Source organism: Rhinolophus hipposideros (genome assembly GCF_964194185.1).
Source record: "Rhinolophus hipposideros genome assembly, chromosome: 4".
Classification (NCBI taxonomy): Eukaryota; Metazoa; Chordata; class Mammalia; order Chiroptera; family Rhinolophidae; genus Rhinolophus; species Rhinolophus hipposideros.
In genome coordinates, this window is record NC_138050.1 from 53,155,731 (window position 1) to 53,173,460 (window position 17,730).

General features: G+C 43.1%; 1 protein-coding gene across 7 annotated transcripts in view; it reads right to left on the reverse strand.

The window, feature by feature from the left end:
* Window positions 1-17,730, reverse strand: part of ARHGEF7 (Rho guanine nucleotide exchange factor 7) — a 130,163-nt gene that overhangs the window by 98,534 nt on the left and 13,899 nt on the right. For 5 of the 7 annotated variants that reach the window (XM_081046047.1, XM_081046045.1, XM_081046049.1 and 2 more), the window contains exon 2: window positions 1,055-1,141. In XM_081046047.1, the coding sequence (XP_080902173.1) occupies window positions 1,055-1,141 (87 nt within the window). Of the gene's footprint in view, window positions 1-1,054; window positions 1,142-1,321; window positions 1,376-17,730 lie in introns of those variants that run through there. The other 2 variants (XM_081046052.1, XM_081046051.1) reach the window with 1 other exon arrangement.

Genomic DNA, 17,730 nt, shown 5'->3' on the forward strand with positions numbered 1-17,730 from the left:
TTTATAATTATTCATAATAACAGTACTTTCATCTCTAGGAATTCCTACGTGTCTAATTTTAATTAACAGATAAGCTTTCGTGATAACCTCCCCTCATCCATTGGATGATGTAGTTTTTTTTTCCTAAGAGACTGTCCTTCTGGGACAGAAAACCTTTACGAGACTATTTTATGTAACAGTTTCCGTCAGAGACGCTTTCGTATATTGTTATCTAGGAACTTAGTATAAATCACTTCTCAGATAAGGAAACAAAGGCTAAGAGTGGTAAAGTAGCAAGCAGACAGAAAAGGCAAGATTTAAACCCAACTGATTAGAGCCACATCGACCTGTAATTCCCAAGTAAAAGTACACCTACCTTTCTGGATCTAAAGCACTACCCCGAGATTAAAAGAAATCACGTATGTTAAAATAAGATGAAAAGGAAGATTCCAGAGAGCTGCCACTGAAAGACTACTTGGTATTGTGACAAAACCTTCAACAACACGGAAAAGACACAGTCCAGTGTGCTCCCCAAGGCACAGATTAGTGTCACTACACTAAACATCACACGCTAGGGTGAAAACCACCTACTAATCTCTAGCCCAAAGAGAGGGGAGGCGGACAGAAACGAGGCTGGGAAGATGTGGGGACCCTCTTCCTTCGGTCCGGCTTTGCCTTATCGCCTTCTGAGGATTCTGACCCAGACTTGGAGGCGGGTCCTCGGGGAACCCCTAAAAGCAGAGTGCAAGCTGAGGCCGCTGCTAAGGGATCGGATCGCACGTAGGACACACGGCTGGGTATCATCATCTGCACCACGAGCTATTGGAGCACGTCTCCTCACCGCAAGGAGGGCGAAGTTTGGAGCGCCCGGGGGAGCGCGTCCACACCCCGGGGCAGGGCAGGCCCGCGACCGGGTCTCTGGGCTCCGCCGCCCCGCGCCGCCGCCCCAGCGCGCCCGCCCGCCCCGCTCGGTGGCCCCGCGAGCCCCTGCCAGCGGCCGCTGCCCCCGCCGACCCGGCGGCCCCGCGCTCCTACCGACACCCTGCGCCGCCAACCGCGCGTCCCGGCCGCTTACCTCCAGGCGCAGGGAGGCCCCGCAGCCTCGCAGGAACTCGCGGATGTTGCTCAGGCACTCGCTCTCGCACCGGGGCTCCGGATAGACCTGCAACACAGAGCACAGGCGCTGAGCGAGCGCGCGGAGGCCGCGGACGCGCCCGGAGGCGAACCCGCAGCGGCCCCAGCGGGAGGCCCCGGTGGGCGAATCCCGGCGGGCGAACCCGGCGGCCCGGAGCGCCCCCGTCCGCCCCGGCGCTCGCCCGCCTGAGCCGCCGTCTCTCCTCACCCGCTTTCCTTCCTCCGGGATGCACCAATCTCAGCCCCCTGCCCTCACCAGGAAGCGGACAGGCGCCGGAAATGGCGTCATCAGCCCGCGCCCCGGACAGCCCCCCGCGCGACCTTTTCCGGTCGGCAGCCCCGCGGACGCAGCCCACCTGTCCACCTGCGAGGCCTCTTCCTCCTCGCACTTGGTCCTCGTCCTGCAGCTCAGCCCAACTAGCCCCGCGCTCTTCCTCCCCGCACCTCGTTCTGATCTTCAGACGCGGCCCACCTGGCCCGGCCCACGCGCGCCCTTCCCCCTGGCACCTGGAGCCGCGCCGGGGCAGATGCAGCCTTGCCCACCCGGAAGGTCCGGGTGAGCTCTGCCTCTGCGGCCTGAGCAACCCCAGAAGCTGGAAAGCACCTTGTGTTTCAATTCTTCCCTGCCCGTGCTCGGGGACGGCGGAGCTCGCATTCTAACACAATGATTTAAAATAATTAGCAACATAAATTATGCATGCTGGCATTAAAGTGCAATGTTTTTTTTCCCCCAAATACAGACCATGTGCTTCATGAATGATTAACCTAAATAGCCAGCGAGTAAGTCATCTGGGAGACATTGTGGCGAATACAGCCTCTACCACAGGTGAAGCGCAGCAAGGAGGGCTCCTGCAGGCTGCCCGGTGCTTGGTCCAAAGGAGAACTATGAGGGCTACATGTGTAAGGAGTTATTGACAGCTTCCCAAGGCAAGAAACATTAAGGAAACCAGGAACAGTACCAATTACACAGAACAGTCAAGGGAGAAGCTTGAGACATCAGAAGATTCTTTCGTTGTGTTGTCCTGAACTGCATGTGACGACGATGTTTTGGCAGTTACACTAAAGTATCATCCAGAATTCTAGTATTTTGAGGACATTCAAGGCATTTTTTTGTCTTGTCTTCTAGGGGGTAAGCTGGACATTCCACGTGGCCTCTCTCAGGAATACTGTGGTTTCATTTCAAAGTGCTCAGTTCTTTTACAAAACAAAACCAGGGTGTACAGAGGTGTGAAGAAGAAGGAAATCAGACTTTTTTTCCTACAATTTAAAAATTCTTCGAAGAAACTGCCAATATATTTCCCTCCAAATTAAACAGATTTGTTTCAGGGTTGTTTTGTTTTGTTGTTTTGTAAACTTAAGAGTGGAACAGCAAAACCAAAGCTGCCTCCTACTCTATTTTGCTTCTCTACCTAAAAGAATTTTGAAAAACTATATACCAAATATGTAGTTAACATCTAAAGTCTTCATAATGTTAAATAGTTGCAAAGTATTAACTTATGACATCTTAATAATGACATTTTAAAACTAAACTATTAAACATTTTTAGGCAAAGGAAGTAAAAGCTAAAATAAATGAATGGACTATATCAAACTAAAAAGCTGCACAACAAAAGAAACCATTGACAAAATAAAGAGGCAACCAAATGAGCGGAAGAAGATATTTACAAACAACACCTCTGATAAGGGGCTAATAACCAAAATATATAAGGAACTCATACAACTCAACAACAAAAACACAAACAATCCAATTAAAAATGGGCAGAGGACCTGAAAAGACATTTCTCCAAAGAGGACATACAAATGGCCAATAGACATGTGAAAAGATGCTCAACATCACTAATCATCAGAGAAATGCAAATTAAACCACAATGAGATATCACCACACACCGGTTAGAATGGCTATCATCAACAAGACAAATAGTAACAAGTGTTGGAGAGGCTGTGGAGAAAAAGGAACCCTCATACACTGTTAGTGGGAAGGCAGACTGGTGCAGCCGCTATGGAAGGCAATGTGGAGGTTCCTCAAAAAATTACAAATAGAATTACCATATGATCCAGCAATCCCTCTCCTGGGTAGCTATCCAAAAATATCTGAAAACATCAATAAAGATATATGTGCCCCAATATTCATTTCAGCTTCATTTACGGAGGCCAAGAAATGGAAACAACCAAAGTGTCCTTTGATAGATGACTGGATAAAGATGTGGTATATATACACAATGGAATACTACTCTGCCATAAGATAAAATAGTGCCATTTGCGACAACATGGATGGATCTTGAGATTACTATGCTAAGTGAAATAAGACAGAAAAAGTCGAAAACCATGATTTCACTGATATGTGGGATATAAAACTGAAAGCAACAAAGGAACAAGATAAAGAAAGAAAAACTCACAGACTCAGACAATAGTTTATGATGGTAAGGGGAAGGGAGGTGTTAGATGAGAGTAAATGGGGTCAAATACGGAGGGTGCCAAAAAGATGTATACACATTTTAAGAAAGGAAAATTATATTAAAATTGTAATACTCAATATATACCGATAATAAAAGATGAATACAAGTCACACTTCTGCAATTACAAGAGGTCCTTGAAGTGGTTACCATCAGCGTCCAGACACTTCTACTGCTCGAGCAATAATGACCAAAGTATCCACTTGTACATTTTTTGGGCACCGTGGTGTATGGTGATGGAAGAAGAACTGACTGGGTGGTGAACACATAACGTGATATATAGATGATGTATTACAAAATTGTACACTTGAAACCTATGTAATTTTACTAACCAGTAAATTTTAATGAAAAAAAAGATTAACTGACCAGCTCAAGAATTAGATCAAAGGATGTTGCTCAGAAAAAAACACAGATTTTTACTGCATTATAAATCATTTAGATTGATATCTCATCCAAAACAAAATCAGTATTTTTAAAGGAAAAAATAAAACATTCTTTTTAAAGTATATATACAATAGACTCTAAATACAATAGAGATATAATACCCATTATCCATCAAAAGCTCTTCCTTAAAAGTCAGAAATTTCACATTAATTTTTTTCCTTTAACTCATTTCTACTCCACTTCCCTCACAAAAGTATGTTCTAAAGTAATGAATATTTGTGCTTAAAAATGTTTCTGATCACTATCTGTTTTTGCAAGAGACGCATATAAATACAGTCAATCCTCATTCACTGATTCTGTATTTGCAAATTTGTCAACTTATAAAATGTATGCCTAACCACAAAATCAGTGCTTACATTTTCTCAGTCATTTATGGACATGTGTGCCTAGCAACAAAAAGTTTGAATTGTCTTACACATTCCCAGCTGAAGAACAAGGCCATGCTCTGCCATCTTGTTTTAGCTCATAATGTAAGCCAATATCCTTTTTGCAGTCTACTAGTGCCACTGTTTTGTGCTTTTTGTTAGTAATATCACTGTTTTAAATGGCCCCCAAGCGTAATGCTAAAGCACTGTCTAGTGTTCTAAGTGCAAGAAGTCTGTAAAATGCCTTACGGAGAAAATATGTGTGTTAGATAAGCTTTGTTCAGGCCTGAGTTACAGTGCAGTTGGCCGTGAATTCAATGCTAATGAACCAACAATATAGTATAGCCAGAAAAAGGAAGAGGAGATTCGCTGATCTGTACATGAGGCTGCTCTGGAAAGTGCTAAATAACATCTATAGTGCGTGTTGCAGCTATGGAAAAGCAGCTAAATGTGTGGATTCATGAGATGACAACTGATAAAAAGAGCACAGTGGACAGCGTTATTGTGAGGCTGAGGCCAAAGAAAGTCATGGTCTTGTTACCCAGGGTCAAAAGAATGTTAAACCCTTCTCAGCTAGTGCAGGCTAGTTTGCACATTTCAAAAGGCGACACCACATGAAAAATATTAAGCTTGCAGGCAAGGCAGGTTCTGTAGATCAGGAGGCTGCAAAAGAATTTTTAAAATACCTGCTAAGCATTATACATGAAAAGAGTTATATGGAAGAACAGGTTTTCAATGCTGATGAGAGTGGTTTGTTTTTCCAAATGTTGGCAAACGAACCTATGTAATGCAAATGGCCACCAAATCTCCTGCATTTAAATCATTCAAAGACCATGCAACTTTGCTATTATGTGCCAATGCCAAGTGCAAACCTCTAGTGGTACACAGAGCACAAAACCCACGAGCACTTAAGAGGGAAAAACCTGAACGTATGCTAGTCCATTGGAGGTGGGATGATAAAGCATGGATGACGCCTGAAATATTCCAGGATTGGTTCCACAACTGCTTCATCCCAGAAGCTGAACACCATCTCCATGGCAAAAACCTTGCATTTAGGATTTTGTTAATTTTGGATAATTGTGCAGTGCATTGCCACAAAGAACTTGAAAATGCCCACCCCAACATAGAAGTTCTCTTCATGCCCCCAAACACTGCATCTCTCATCCGACCCCTCAATCAGGACATAATAAAAGCTTTCAAAGCACATTACACCAGGGAGTTTTACAGCAATGCTTTCAAGGCTCGTGATGCCAACAAGGAAACCACCATGAAGGACTACTGGAAGTTAGTCACCGTTCTCAATGCTACTGATCAGCGTGGTACAGCCTGGGACACCATCAAGCAGACTACTTCCAATAACTGTTGAGGAAATATTTGGCCAGACTGCATGAAAAATTTTGAAGGCTTTGAAGGTGTCACAGAAAATATAAAGAACAGTGTCAAAAATACCAGGGATGCCAAAAAAAAGTACACAGATGGACATTTTGGCCAATGTTGCTCACGCAGTAGTTCGCCATAAACAGAAGTGTCTGGACACTGATGGTAACCACTTTGAGCACCTCTTGTAATTGCAGAAGTCAAACGTGATTTGTATTCGTCTTTTGTTATCAGTATATGTTGAGCATTACAATTTTAATACAGTTTTCCTTTCTTAAAATGTGTATACACTTTTTTGGCACCCTCTATAATGCATATCGCACAGCAAATCAGTGGAGAAGGTTTCAGTGACATGAAGGACGGAGATGTGGAGGAACTTTTGACAGAAACAGCAGTAGAACCCACCAACCAAGATCTGGAGGAGCTGGCAAAGCCTGGCATTGGAGGCAGCGGTGACCAGGATGGTGATGAAAGTCAGCCTAAGACTCCAAGAACTGTACCTCTCACAGCAGCCAAAATATCAGAACGTAATTCTGCCTTCGAAAAAAATTTTCAATGACATGGAAGAGTGTGACCCTTTGCTTGAACGTAGCCTCTCATTGAAGCGCCTAACCTCCGCTGCATTTGTCCCTTACGCTGAGACAAAGATTTGAGGCAAAAAGCCAAGCAGACAAAGCTGAAACAATTTTTCAAGCCAGTCTGGGAGGGAAAGTTGCTGACACCATCAAGTCGCGAAAACCAAACTCCTGAGGCAGAGCTGCCAGATCTGACACGCCACCCTCACTGACGTCTTCCTCTTCTGCCAAGTAAGTTACCCTACTTTCTCTTGGTTTTCATGGGACAAGCCAAGGTCAAGAGCCTTAACCACACAGTCCGTGCACTGCTCCATCTTCAATCTCACAGCTCTACCAACAGTAAGGCATTAGTTAGTGTTTTCATAAAATTGTAAATGTCTGATCTCTGCCTAAAGCTTTTTTGAGGGCTTTCTTGCATTACCACACTATACAGTATACATTTACTGTGTGTATGTGAGCACTGTATGTGGATACTGTGTGTATTACTGAGCAGAAGACTTAAACTAGGACAGTCACATGATAGACGACTATGTTACATAACGCTGTAATTGAAATAGTGTGTTATTATAAAGAAATACTGCATGTAATTATTTGTAAGAAATATATGTCAAATAAGCTGCCTTTAAACAGAAATACACCTTATTTGGTTGGTGAAATGTTGTGACCAGATTCTCAAAGAAAACTAACCCTGTATTTCCCCAGAAATGATGGTTCAGTTGTTACTCATTCAGTGTTTGCAGTAATTTTATAGACATAACGACCACAAATAATGAGAACCGACTCTAAGCCATAAAGATCTAATTGTTACGATGTTTCTTCTAAATTGAATTAACACAACTAGTGTGAGTACACAAACAATGGAAACAGTAGATTTTTGATGCAAATTGTTAAACATAAAATACAAATTTTTTTGGAATGTATACCTTAATGAGATACATAGGGATTTTAAAATTAGTTCATTTATCTATGGATGAATCACATATTGCTAGAAAACGATATGGTCCAGCATCCATTCTGTTCCTATCTTGGGATTTTTTTATGCCAACACTGAGAAAATTTGTTCATAAAAATAAGTACAGGTGCCCCCAACTTTTCAAAATTTCAAAAATTTGCTTTACACTACTTCACTTTTATGAAACACCTGCATTAGTACCTGTTTTTGCTAACCAAAAGAAATCCCAAGAGGATTTTCGCTTGTACAAAAGAAAAAAAGGGCAAGAAGCAAAATTAGCATTCAGTGTTTGTTTTGCAGCAAGCTATTATAGACGCAGCTCAAACCCCAACCAGCAAGAGTGGCAACACCAAGCTCCTTCCCTGAAACTACACTCAGCATCTCAGCATCAAGCCATCATAGCTTTGAACTGTGTCTGTGAGCATCTGGGCTTTATCTTGATTTATTTTGTGCATCTGTCAGCAAGATATTTACTAAGCTAATTGCTTCTTCGCTTTACACCATTTCAGCTTACAAAAAGTTGTACAGGAATGCTCTAATTTCGGATAGCAGAAGACACCTGTATGTGGAAATGAAAGGATTTTTATGATGTAACTTGATTCTTTGAAGCCTTCTGAGTTACACAGCCAAAGTCCAGATATAATCTATCATAAATAAAAAAATTTTAAATCACCAGTTAACAGCTTCAATAGGGTCTCCTGCAATTCTGAGGAAGCTAAAAAGCAGAAATCCCTGAACTGCAAAATTCCAGTCATTAGAGTCATTTACTTCTCAACACCATGGATATTTCTAATTGTCCGTTTGTTCCAAGGCCTGAAGGTTTTCCATCTTATAGCAGGGTACCTCAGGAAGACAACACATGGGTGAATGGCCTGACCTTCTATGTGCACTGGGAGAAGGGTCATTGTGAAAGGGGAGGTGGGACAGTGGAACCAGCATGACGCCTTCCTGGCTCACAAGCACCTTCTGAAACTAGTCAATTTTAGGTAAGTGCATATGCAAGTTGAGGATCAGGAAATAGATTCCCTTAAAAGTATCCCATGCCTTCAAAAGTCATCATGTACATAGGAGCGTGTAGCTTGCAGGTTCAAAGAACACTGTACCTAGAACTACATACCTGTTTGCAAAACTATAATGTAAAAGAGTCAGAACTTTACAGTAAGTAGTCCCTGACTGTGTATCGTACATGCTGACCTTGGACAAGTCACTTGACCCCTCTGAGTCTATGCCCTGATTCCTAGTTTGGGGCTAACATGTTCAGCCTTTCTCACAGAACTGTTGGGACGATCAGTGGATAACAAATTAATTCAACAATATTAGCCCTAGACTCCATGCCAGATCATGTGACAAGCACCATGAAGGCAAAGAGAGAGACAAAGTGCTGCCCTCAGTGAGGCAGGGAAGACGTGCATACAACATGGCAAATACAGCCACACAGATATACACTCAGGACCATGGAAGTACAGAGAAAAGAAACAAATTCTACAGACACAGGGCAGGGAAAGGGCTTAATCAACCCTAAAGGTGACATCTGAGTTGGGGCTGAAAGAATGAAGAGGCAGATGGTACTGCATTTTCAAAGGTGTGAAATTCAAGAAGTCCATGGTGTTTTAAAGGATGGTGAGCAGTCAAGGGCAACTGAGGTCAAGGGTGAAACTGCAATGGAAAAAAATACTATACATTTGAGATATGATGGTAAAGAAGAAGATATTTAATGTCTCCCTTCTTATTTCACTAAAGAAGCTACATGAATGATAAGTGAGCACATGAAAAAGTGTTCAACATCATTAGTCATCAGGGAAATACAAATTAAAACCACAGATAACAGTACTAACCGAGCAGAATGGATAAGATATTAAAGGCTGACAATATCAAGTGTTGGTAAGGATGGAAAGCAACTGGAATGCTCATACGTGACTGTTGGGAGTGTAAAATGGTACACCTGGGAAACTGGCAGTTTCTTGCAAAGTTAAACATACCTAAACCCCAGCAATTCCTCTCCTAGGTATTTATCCAAGAGAGATAAAAGCATATGTCCACAAAAAGTATGTTCCTAGCTTTATTTATAATTACCAAAGGCGAGCTCTCCTCAGTGCACTCTCCAAAGTGGAGAACTCTAGCCTCAAATGACCAACAACTGCCCAGTTCACTTCCAGAAATCCTTTCCCAAGTTCTCCACATTAATAAACTCCAGGCTTTTCCATCAAGAATTCTAATCAGGCAGAGGCGTGGGCGGTCCCAAAATCATTGTAATTTTCCTTTGAAATATGGCTTTTGTACTTACTATTGGATAAAGAGTTGTCTGATGCTCTGCGAATTTGCTACCGCTTACAACTAAGGATACAGGGACTCAGGAGATGGCCTGCCCAAAATTATGTAGCCTGTGTACTTCACCAACCTGCTCTGTGCTCCAGGAGGCTAACTTGTGAGGGCTGCAGCAACCAGGCTCCCCTGCATATTGGCTCCTGGTGGGATTCAGCCAACCGCTGGCCCCAGCACGAACCAGGCCAGCAGCCACGCTGCTACCATAGCAGCTGCCTGACGTAGCCACAGCAGCGTGCTGGAGCTGCTCACGAGACCTGACTGCTTCCCACCCAAACTCTGCGTTCAGTAACATCACATTGGGAGCTTGGAAGTGGCCACAGTGGAAGTGTTTACACCATAGAAATCAGCAAACACTACAAATTAGGGCTCCTCGCCGCAGAGAGCCATTGTTAAGCCTTTACCAACACACCACTGGCTGTATTCCGCAACTGACGACCACAGCTGCTGTCAGGAGCCTTCTCCTGCAGCTGCAGCTCTCGCTAGCATCAGGAACCCACTTCCCCCACTTTTCCATTCAGGCCTAGGGGAAGCAGTGGCTTCCCAGGATGCTTCCACAGCATTATGGGTTGTCCTTACCCCTGCCCATACTCTGTAAATAGCCTCTTCATTAAACCATTCACCAACCACCTCTGTTTGGCACTCTGTTTTCTGCTGAGGCCCAAACCGAGTGAGCTTCCTCATAGGACAGCTCAAAACAGACCACAGTGTCACAGCAAAAGATGAGAAATAATTTAGAGAAAAGACTAAAGCAATTATAGTGCTTCTATAAAACAGACCATACGCCCTTTAAAAACAGGCATTTTTATATATTAACATGTTACAATCTCCCAGTTACAATAAGTGAGGAAAAGGCACGTGGGTAACAGTATGCATAACATACTACCTTTTGTGTGAAGAGAAAAATGCAAGAAGAAAATTGTGCATGGTTGTTTAGAAATGCTTCGACTATCTCTGGAAGCACATGCCAGACACGTTTAACAGGGGTTACTTGCCTCCAGGGAAAGGAAATGGGGCCTGGAGGACAGGGGAAGAAGGAAACTTGCTTTTCACTCTACTTTTTGTACCCTTTCAATTTTGTACCACATGTATTATTAAAAACATTTTTAAAAGAACAACTTACTGTTCTCCTCAGGCCAAGCTGCCGTCCCCATTACAAAACAGTCCTTAGCAAGCCCAGCTGTCATTGCTGGGGTCCTTGCAGGGTAAATCCCCACCGTTCCGTGACAAGATGCAACGCTCTGTTTAAAATCCTAAATTGACCTTCTGAAAGTCTAATTAGCACTTATTGGTTCATCTAATTTTTAATTGCCTGGTAGCCACTGCTTCATTCTAACTAGATTGCAGCCATCTCCTGGTCAGGGATCATGGTCTGCCATAGCACTCTGTGCGCATTCTACCATGATGTTCAATGGAGTGAACACATGGGTCGGTAGAGTTCACTTGGCGGTCTAGGGGGGCTGCGCTTCCTCCACATCCATCGGAAAAGAGATGAAGCACCCAGCAGAAATTTCAAGGATTTGGTTGCTCAATATCTCCCAAAAATGCTTAGCGTAGAATCACAAGTAGTTTACTGAAAGAAATGTAAGCCTTTCATTAAGTATATTTTTATTTTGCTTTCTTTCCTTCTTTCACATCGCCCAAAGCCCACTTCTTGTATGGACAGTGCAGTCATCCGGGGAAAAATACAATGGCTTCCATTAGTATGGAACTAGCCAAATTATAAAGGGCAACAAGAAATAAGAACGTACAAAATCGGCAGTTCCCAAACTAAATTCAGATGTCCAAGCCATGGGAAACATCATGGCAAGGCTGCACGGCTTAAATTAACTCATGTGTCCCTGGAGGCTTGGTTCCCACAAGCTCCAAAAGCACATTTTAAGTCCTTCAGAAATGGTGGCAAGCATCCCAAATTCATGCCAATGCCAAAAATGGATTTTTTAAAATGTGAGCATAAAACATTCATCTGACAACCTAAAATAAACTTCTCCACTGAAGTTGTATTTTGTTCCCCCAATAAGGTTGGATGAAAACAGGCAGGTGTCTATTAAGGGACAGCAGTCTCAGAAACAGCGCATGCCCTGTCCGGCTGTTGTCCAGACACCAGGGAGGCAGAGGTGCACGGGAAGGGGGGGGCGTGGTTAGGTCTCATTACATTCCTTAAGCAGGTGCCACTTCTTAGGCCTTTGAAGAATCTTAACACAAGAAAGCAGAAGACTATACATTCATCAGACAACTCAAATTGGGCTTGTGGTCAAATTTTCTTACCTGAAGTTTTCACCTCTTCATGTGGAATAATCATCTTTTTTGCCTCTTTCACATGCTTGTGCCCTAATTAAACTAGCCCATGTATTATGGCACAGTTTTGTAAATCTGAGCCACTGCCTACTCTCTTCTTAAACTCCATTTCTATGTGGTTTCTGATCCTTTGGCATGCGTCTCCTCTCCTCCTGAACACATTTCAGAATGGTTGGTGGTGTCTTTCTGTTGTCCATCAGTAGAGAAGCCTAGGGGGAAGGCTTGAGGTCTTCTTGAGGTGGACAGGTGCTAAAATATCAACAGTGGGTACTTGCTGTTTATCCTTACAATATCAGTGTGGCCAATAGGGCGGAGACCCTGCGAGGAGGAGAGGAGCTCTGCCACTCGGCTCTCCACAAGGGATGCTGGTGGTAGCATGTCTCGCAGGTCTCACAACCTGATGGTCCTACCTTTGACCAAGCCACCTCAGGTTAGAATGTCAACTCCTGCCCTGCAGCTGCTGGCGGTATTCCACTGTTTAAATTTGTGTTCTCAGATGTCTCAGAGGGCTTTGTGCTTGCCCTGCCATCCCCCATTTGTTTCACCTTAGCTATTCATGCTTGCTTCCGGACCCCTCTCCATGCCTGTCCCACACACAAGGAAACAGAAGGGCCACAGTGGGAGCTACCGAGCAGCGTACTACCTTGTGCAGGAGTCTCCCACCTAAAGAACTGGTCTTTCATGTTTAAACTGCCCGAGAAGCTGCATTGAAGGCATGTTAAAGCCTCCGAGCCAGGAGAGTGGCCATTGACCACCTGGGAAAAAATTCTATTTTAATCCACATGATAGCGTGTGGGAGGTTTGAAGGTATGCAGAGAGGGCTGGCTGATTTGGGAGAGAGTCTGGGAAGCAAAAGGGAGCCTTCACCAGAGGAGGAAACCTGAATAAGGGAATAAAAGCAGCTGAGGACATTCACTGGCAAGCACGCCTCTATAAATAGCAGCTGAGAACTTCCCTAGAGGGAAAGGCAAGGGGAAGGAGGCTACTGCAGCTTAGAATACTCACACTGTAAAAGCCTCTTGCGTGAAAGAACTCGGCTGCCAGTTGAGACTTTCATATTAACTGTAATAAAAAGGTGATAAAAAGATCGCTCTCTCTCAAAACACTTAAGTATCAGCAGAGTATGGGCTGAAATAAATAAGGTCATAGCTGTGAATAAGATGTGTAGTCGTCTGTATTGGGGAAATATGTTTTCAAAAATCACTTAGAAAAACTGACCATTAAAGATAAGGCTGTCAATGTACGAAGTTGGACAATTGAGTTTGTGAACTGATCCTAGAAAAAGTGCTACATACCTCATTGCTGAGTATCACTTTGAGGTGCTCCCCTTGGGAAGTTGTGCACCAACGCCAGCGCCTGGTCCACCCTTCAAAGCAATTTTGGAACTTTTTTTCTGGAATGGCCATCAGAACTGTCGTCATATTACCCTTGATGTCCTGAATATCATCAAAATGTCCTCCTTTCAGTATTTCCTTTATCTTCGGGTAAAGAAAGAAGTCATTGGGGGCCAGATCAGGTGAGTAGGGAGGATGGTCCAAGACAGTTATTTGTTTACTGGATAAAACCTCCCTCACAGACAGTGCCGTGTGAGTTGGTGCATTGTCGTGATGCAAGAGCCATGAATCGTTGGCGAAAAGTTCAGGTCGTCTAACTTTTTCACGCAGCCTTTTCATCATTTCCAAATGGTAAACTTGGTTAACTGTTCGTCCAGTTGGTACAAATTCATAATGAACAATCCCTCTGATGTCAAAAAAGTTCAGCAATATCAGTGCACAGATTTGCAAACTTAATTGTCAGACCTGATATACTCAGGAATTGTATTTCTTCTACAATACTATAACTGGAATATCTCACTTTATATTTATAATTTGCCTGTCACATCACTCCTTTGCTCAAAACCCTCGAAAGTACCCCATCTTTTCACTCAGAGTAAGCCAAAATCCTTTAAGAGCATGAAAAGACAGGCCACAGACTGGGAGAAAATATTTGCAAAACACACATTCAATCAAGGCCTTGTATCAAAACATACGAAGAACTCCTAAACCTCAACAATAAGAAAACAGACAACCCAATTTAAAAATGGGTAAAACACCTGAGCAGACACCTCACCAAGGAAGATATACAAATGGCAACTAAGCACATGAAAAGATGCTCCACATCACATAGCATTAGGGAAATGCAAATTAAAATAATGAGATACCCTCACTCACCATCAGAATGACGTTACTGACAACACTGACACCACCAAATGCTGGTGAGGATGTGGAGCAACAGGAACTCCCATTCATTGCTGGTGGGAATGCAAAATGGTACAGCCACCTTGGAAGACACGTTAGCTATTTCTTAGAAAACTAAACATCCCCCTGCCATAAGGTCTAGTAATCACCTTCCTTGGGTAAAACTGCTTTACCCAATGAGTTGAAAACTTACATCCATGCAAAAACCTGCACGCAAATGTTTATAGCAGTTTTATTCATCATTGCCAAAACCTGGAAGTAATCAAGACGTCCTTCCATAGGTAAATGAATAAACAAAACTGTGGTACAGCCAGACAACAGAAGGTCATTCAGTGCTAAAAAGCAATGAGCCATTAAGCCACAAAAAGACATGGACGAACCTTCAACGCATATTGCTAAGTGAAAGAAGCCAATCTGAAAATGCTCCATACTGTGTGATTCCGACTATGTGATATTCAGAGAAGACAAAACTATGGAGACAGTAAAAAGATCAGTGGTTACCAGGGGCCAAGGGGTAGAGTGTGGGATGAACAGGCAAAGCACAGAGGACTTTTAGGGCAGTGAAACTATCCTGTATGATACTGTAATGGCGGACACATGTCATTATTCACTTGTCCAAACCCACAAAATGTACAACACAATGTACACCATGGACTTCAGTTATTACGTCAGTATTGGTTCAACAGTTGTAACAAGTGTACCACACTAATGCAAGATATGAATCAGATAAAGCGAGGGATGGTGGAGACGGGTTATATGGGAATTCTCTGTATTTTCTGCTCAATTTTTCTGGAAACATAAAGCTGCTCTAAAAAATAAAGTCTATTAATTTTTTTTAAAAGTCAAAGTCCTCATGATGGCTGAGCAGGAGTTGCACATTCTAATCCTTTGTTCCCTCCATCATCTTATCAGCCAACTACCACCATGTTTCCCTGAAAATAAGACCGGGTCTTATAGTAATTTTTGCTCCAAAAGACACATTAGGGCTTATGCTCAGGGGATGTCATCCTGAAAAATCATGCTAGGGCTTATTTTCTGGTTCGGTCTTATTTTCAGGGAAACACAGTACTACTCCCCAAACTCACACTGGCGTCTGCTGGTCCCAGTCTTGCCAGACAGGCTTCCTACCTCAGGACCTTTGCACAGACATTCCCTCTGCCTGAAATCCTCTTCTCCCAGATAGTCACATCATGCCCACCCATTTGTTCAGATCTATCGAGTCTTTTTTCAAATGCTGCTACTCAGTAATGCCTACCCTAACTCCTGGATGTAGAATTGCAACATCACCCTAATTGCTGTTACTTCCCATCCCCCCCACCCTGCTCTGTTTCTCTCCATAGGACTTATCTCTGTCTAACTTACTATAATCTACTTGAGTACTATGTATATTTACTCCCTGCACTATGAAATATACGCTGCATATGCAGAGTATTTAGTCTGTTTGGATGATACCTAACATATATAAGCACTTAGTATTTGTTCAGTGCATCAATGAATTAACTAACGGCCTGTGCCTCTGACACTGAGTGCCATGAATTACTTGATTATAGCTACCAAAAGTCGAGTGATGCTGAAGCAGCACCTAAAACCAAAAAGTCATATAATTCGTCTAATATGAGAATTGAATATTTGAGACAGAAACTGTCCTGGAAAAAACTTGGAAATACAATCACCATAGGTGAAATGAAAGATGCTCTTGGGTTTTACCGTAAATTTTTAACCCCTTTCTGCCGCGACTGACAGCTGCATCCCGTGACTGGCGGCTCTGCCTGAGGCTGGCTGCCCAGCTGCTGCCCAGCTCTCCCCAGGCCTGCCCCCATTCAGTGTCCAGGGCTCTGTTTTCACTCTGTGTGTATCAGGGCATCGGCTAGCCAGGTGCTGCCGAGAGCCAGCACTCTGGTTTCAGCTCTCATCTATCACTAAGGAAAATCGCTGGCTCCAAATTGGTTTCCCCCTAACCAGCTGGCCTGCTCCCTCAGGCCTCTTCAGGCTCCTGTCGGCTGACACTTTATGCAGCCATCCACAAGATCTGCATGTTTAATAAGGTTGCCTTATATTCATTTCCTACATTTCACAAAGGGGCTAAAAGAAGCTAATGAAGACCTCGTGTGATTCTGACATTTCAGAGATGAGTGACAGAGAGACACAGAAAAAGGAGGAGAGGGAGTGAATAAAAGCGACTGCCCAAACCGCACTTATGTTATTGTTTTTGTTATTGCGCATGTCATCTGCTTTGTCTCATGATAGCCTCAGGGAGAGTGTACAGCCCTTAGCAACTTCCTCATTTCCTTCAGTCTGTTTTCTGTGTTATTCAAATTGAGCAAATTCCATTGATGGGTCCTCAAGTTCACGGGTTCTATCTTCTGTCATCTTCACTCACTTTTGAGCCCATCCAGTGAGTTTTATTTCAGTTATTCTACTTTTCAGTCCTATAATTTCCATTTGTTTCTTTTTTATAAGTCCTCTGCTGAGGCGTTCTATTTTATTCATTCACTTCGAGAGAATTTGTAATTGCTTTTTGAAGCCTTTTTATGATGGCTGCTTGAAAACCTTTGTCAGGTGATTCCAACATGACTGGAAAGAGAAATAAATGGTCACTAATGATCACCTCAATGATGAGATCTAGAAAAGGAATCATCCAGAAAAGGAGCTTCCTGTGACCAGACTTGGGGTGGAGAAGGCTGTCAAAAATTGTCACTGTGTTCTCCATATTCAATAACAAAATGAATTCTTAATTGGCTACGGAATTGAAAAGCACAAGTTGGAATGAAATCAAGGCACGTGTCCTTGGTGTTGGTGGAAGGCTGCAGATTCCCCCAGACCTTCAGAGAACAAGGGGCCCCCGTTTAAGGACCACAGACCCACCACCCCTTAGACACAGTGTGAGAATTAATCACAGATCAGCTGAAGGCCATAGCTAAACTGCCTGGTTTTAATCTGCCATTCCAGACTCTCCCCAGAGGTGACTCCCTAATCCCACAATCCAACAACATGGGCGATTTACCTTGCCCTTAAAAGCCTTGTATTAAAGAGAAAGCCTTACCTAGAAGTATCTCCATATCTTTTGGTAGCTTTTAGAGACCCATCATCTTATTTAGCCACAGTTCCTCCCAACCCTAATGTGAATATTTCAAGGATCTCTCCTTAAGTTCCTCAATTTAGGTACTACCGTGTTTCCCCAAAAAATAAGACCTAGCCAGACAATCAGCTCTAATGAGTCTTTTGGAGCAAAAATTAATATAAGATCTGGTCTTATTTTAATATAAGACCGGGTATAATACAATACAATACAATACAATATAATGCCCGGTATAATATAATACCAGGTCTTATATTAATTTTTGCTCCAAAAGATGCATTAGAGCTGATTGTCCAGCTAGGTATTGTTTTCGGGGAAACACAGTACATTCGTCAAATCTCAAATAAACAAACGTCCTGAGCTTAGTCTCAAGAGATTGTTTCTCTTCTGTTTTATACAAGAATTTTCTAGAGGCACAGAAACAGGTGAGGAATCCTATTTTTCTGATAAATTCCAAGTGCTGCTTCCAACCCAAGGCAGGATTTCTTCCAACCTCTCTACCTCCACGTTTCAAGG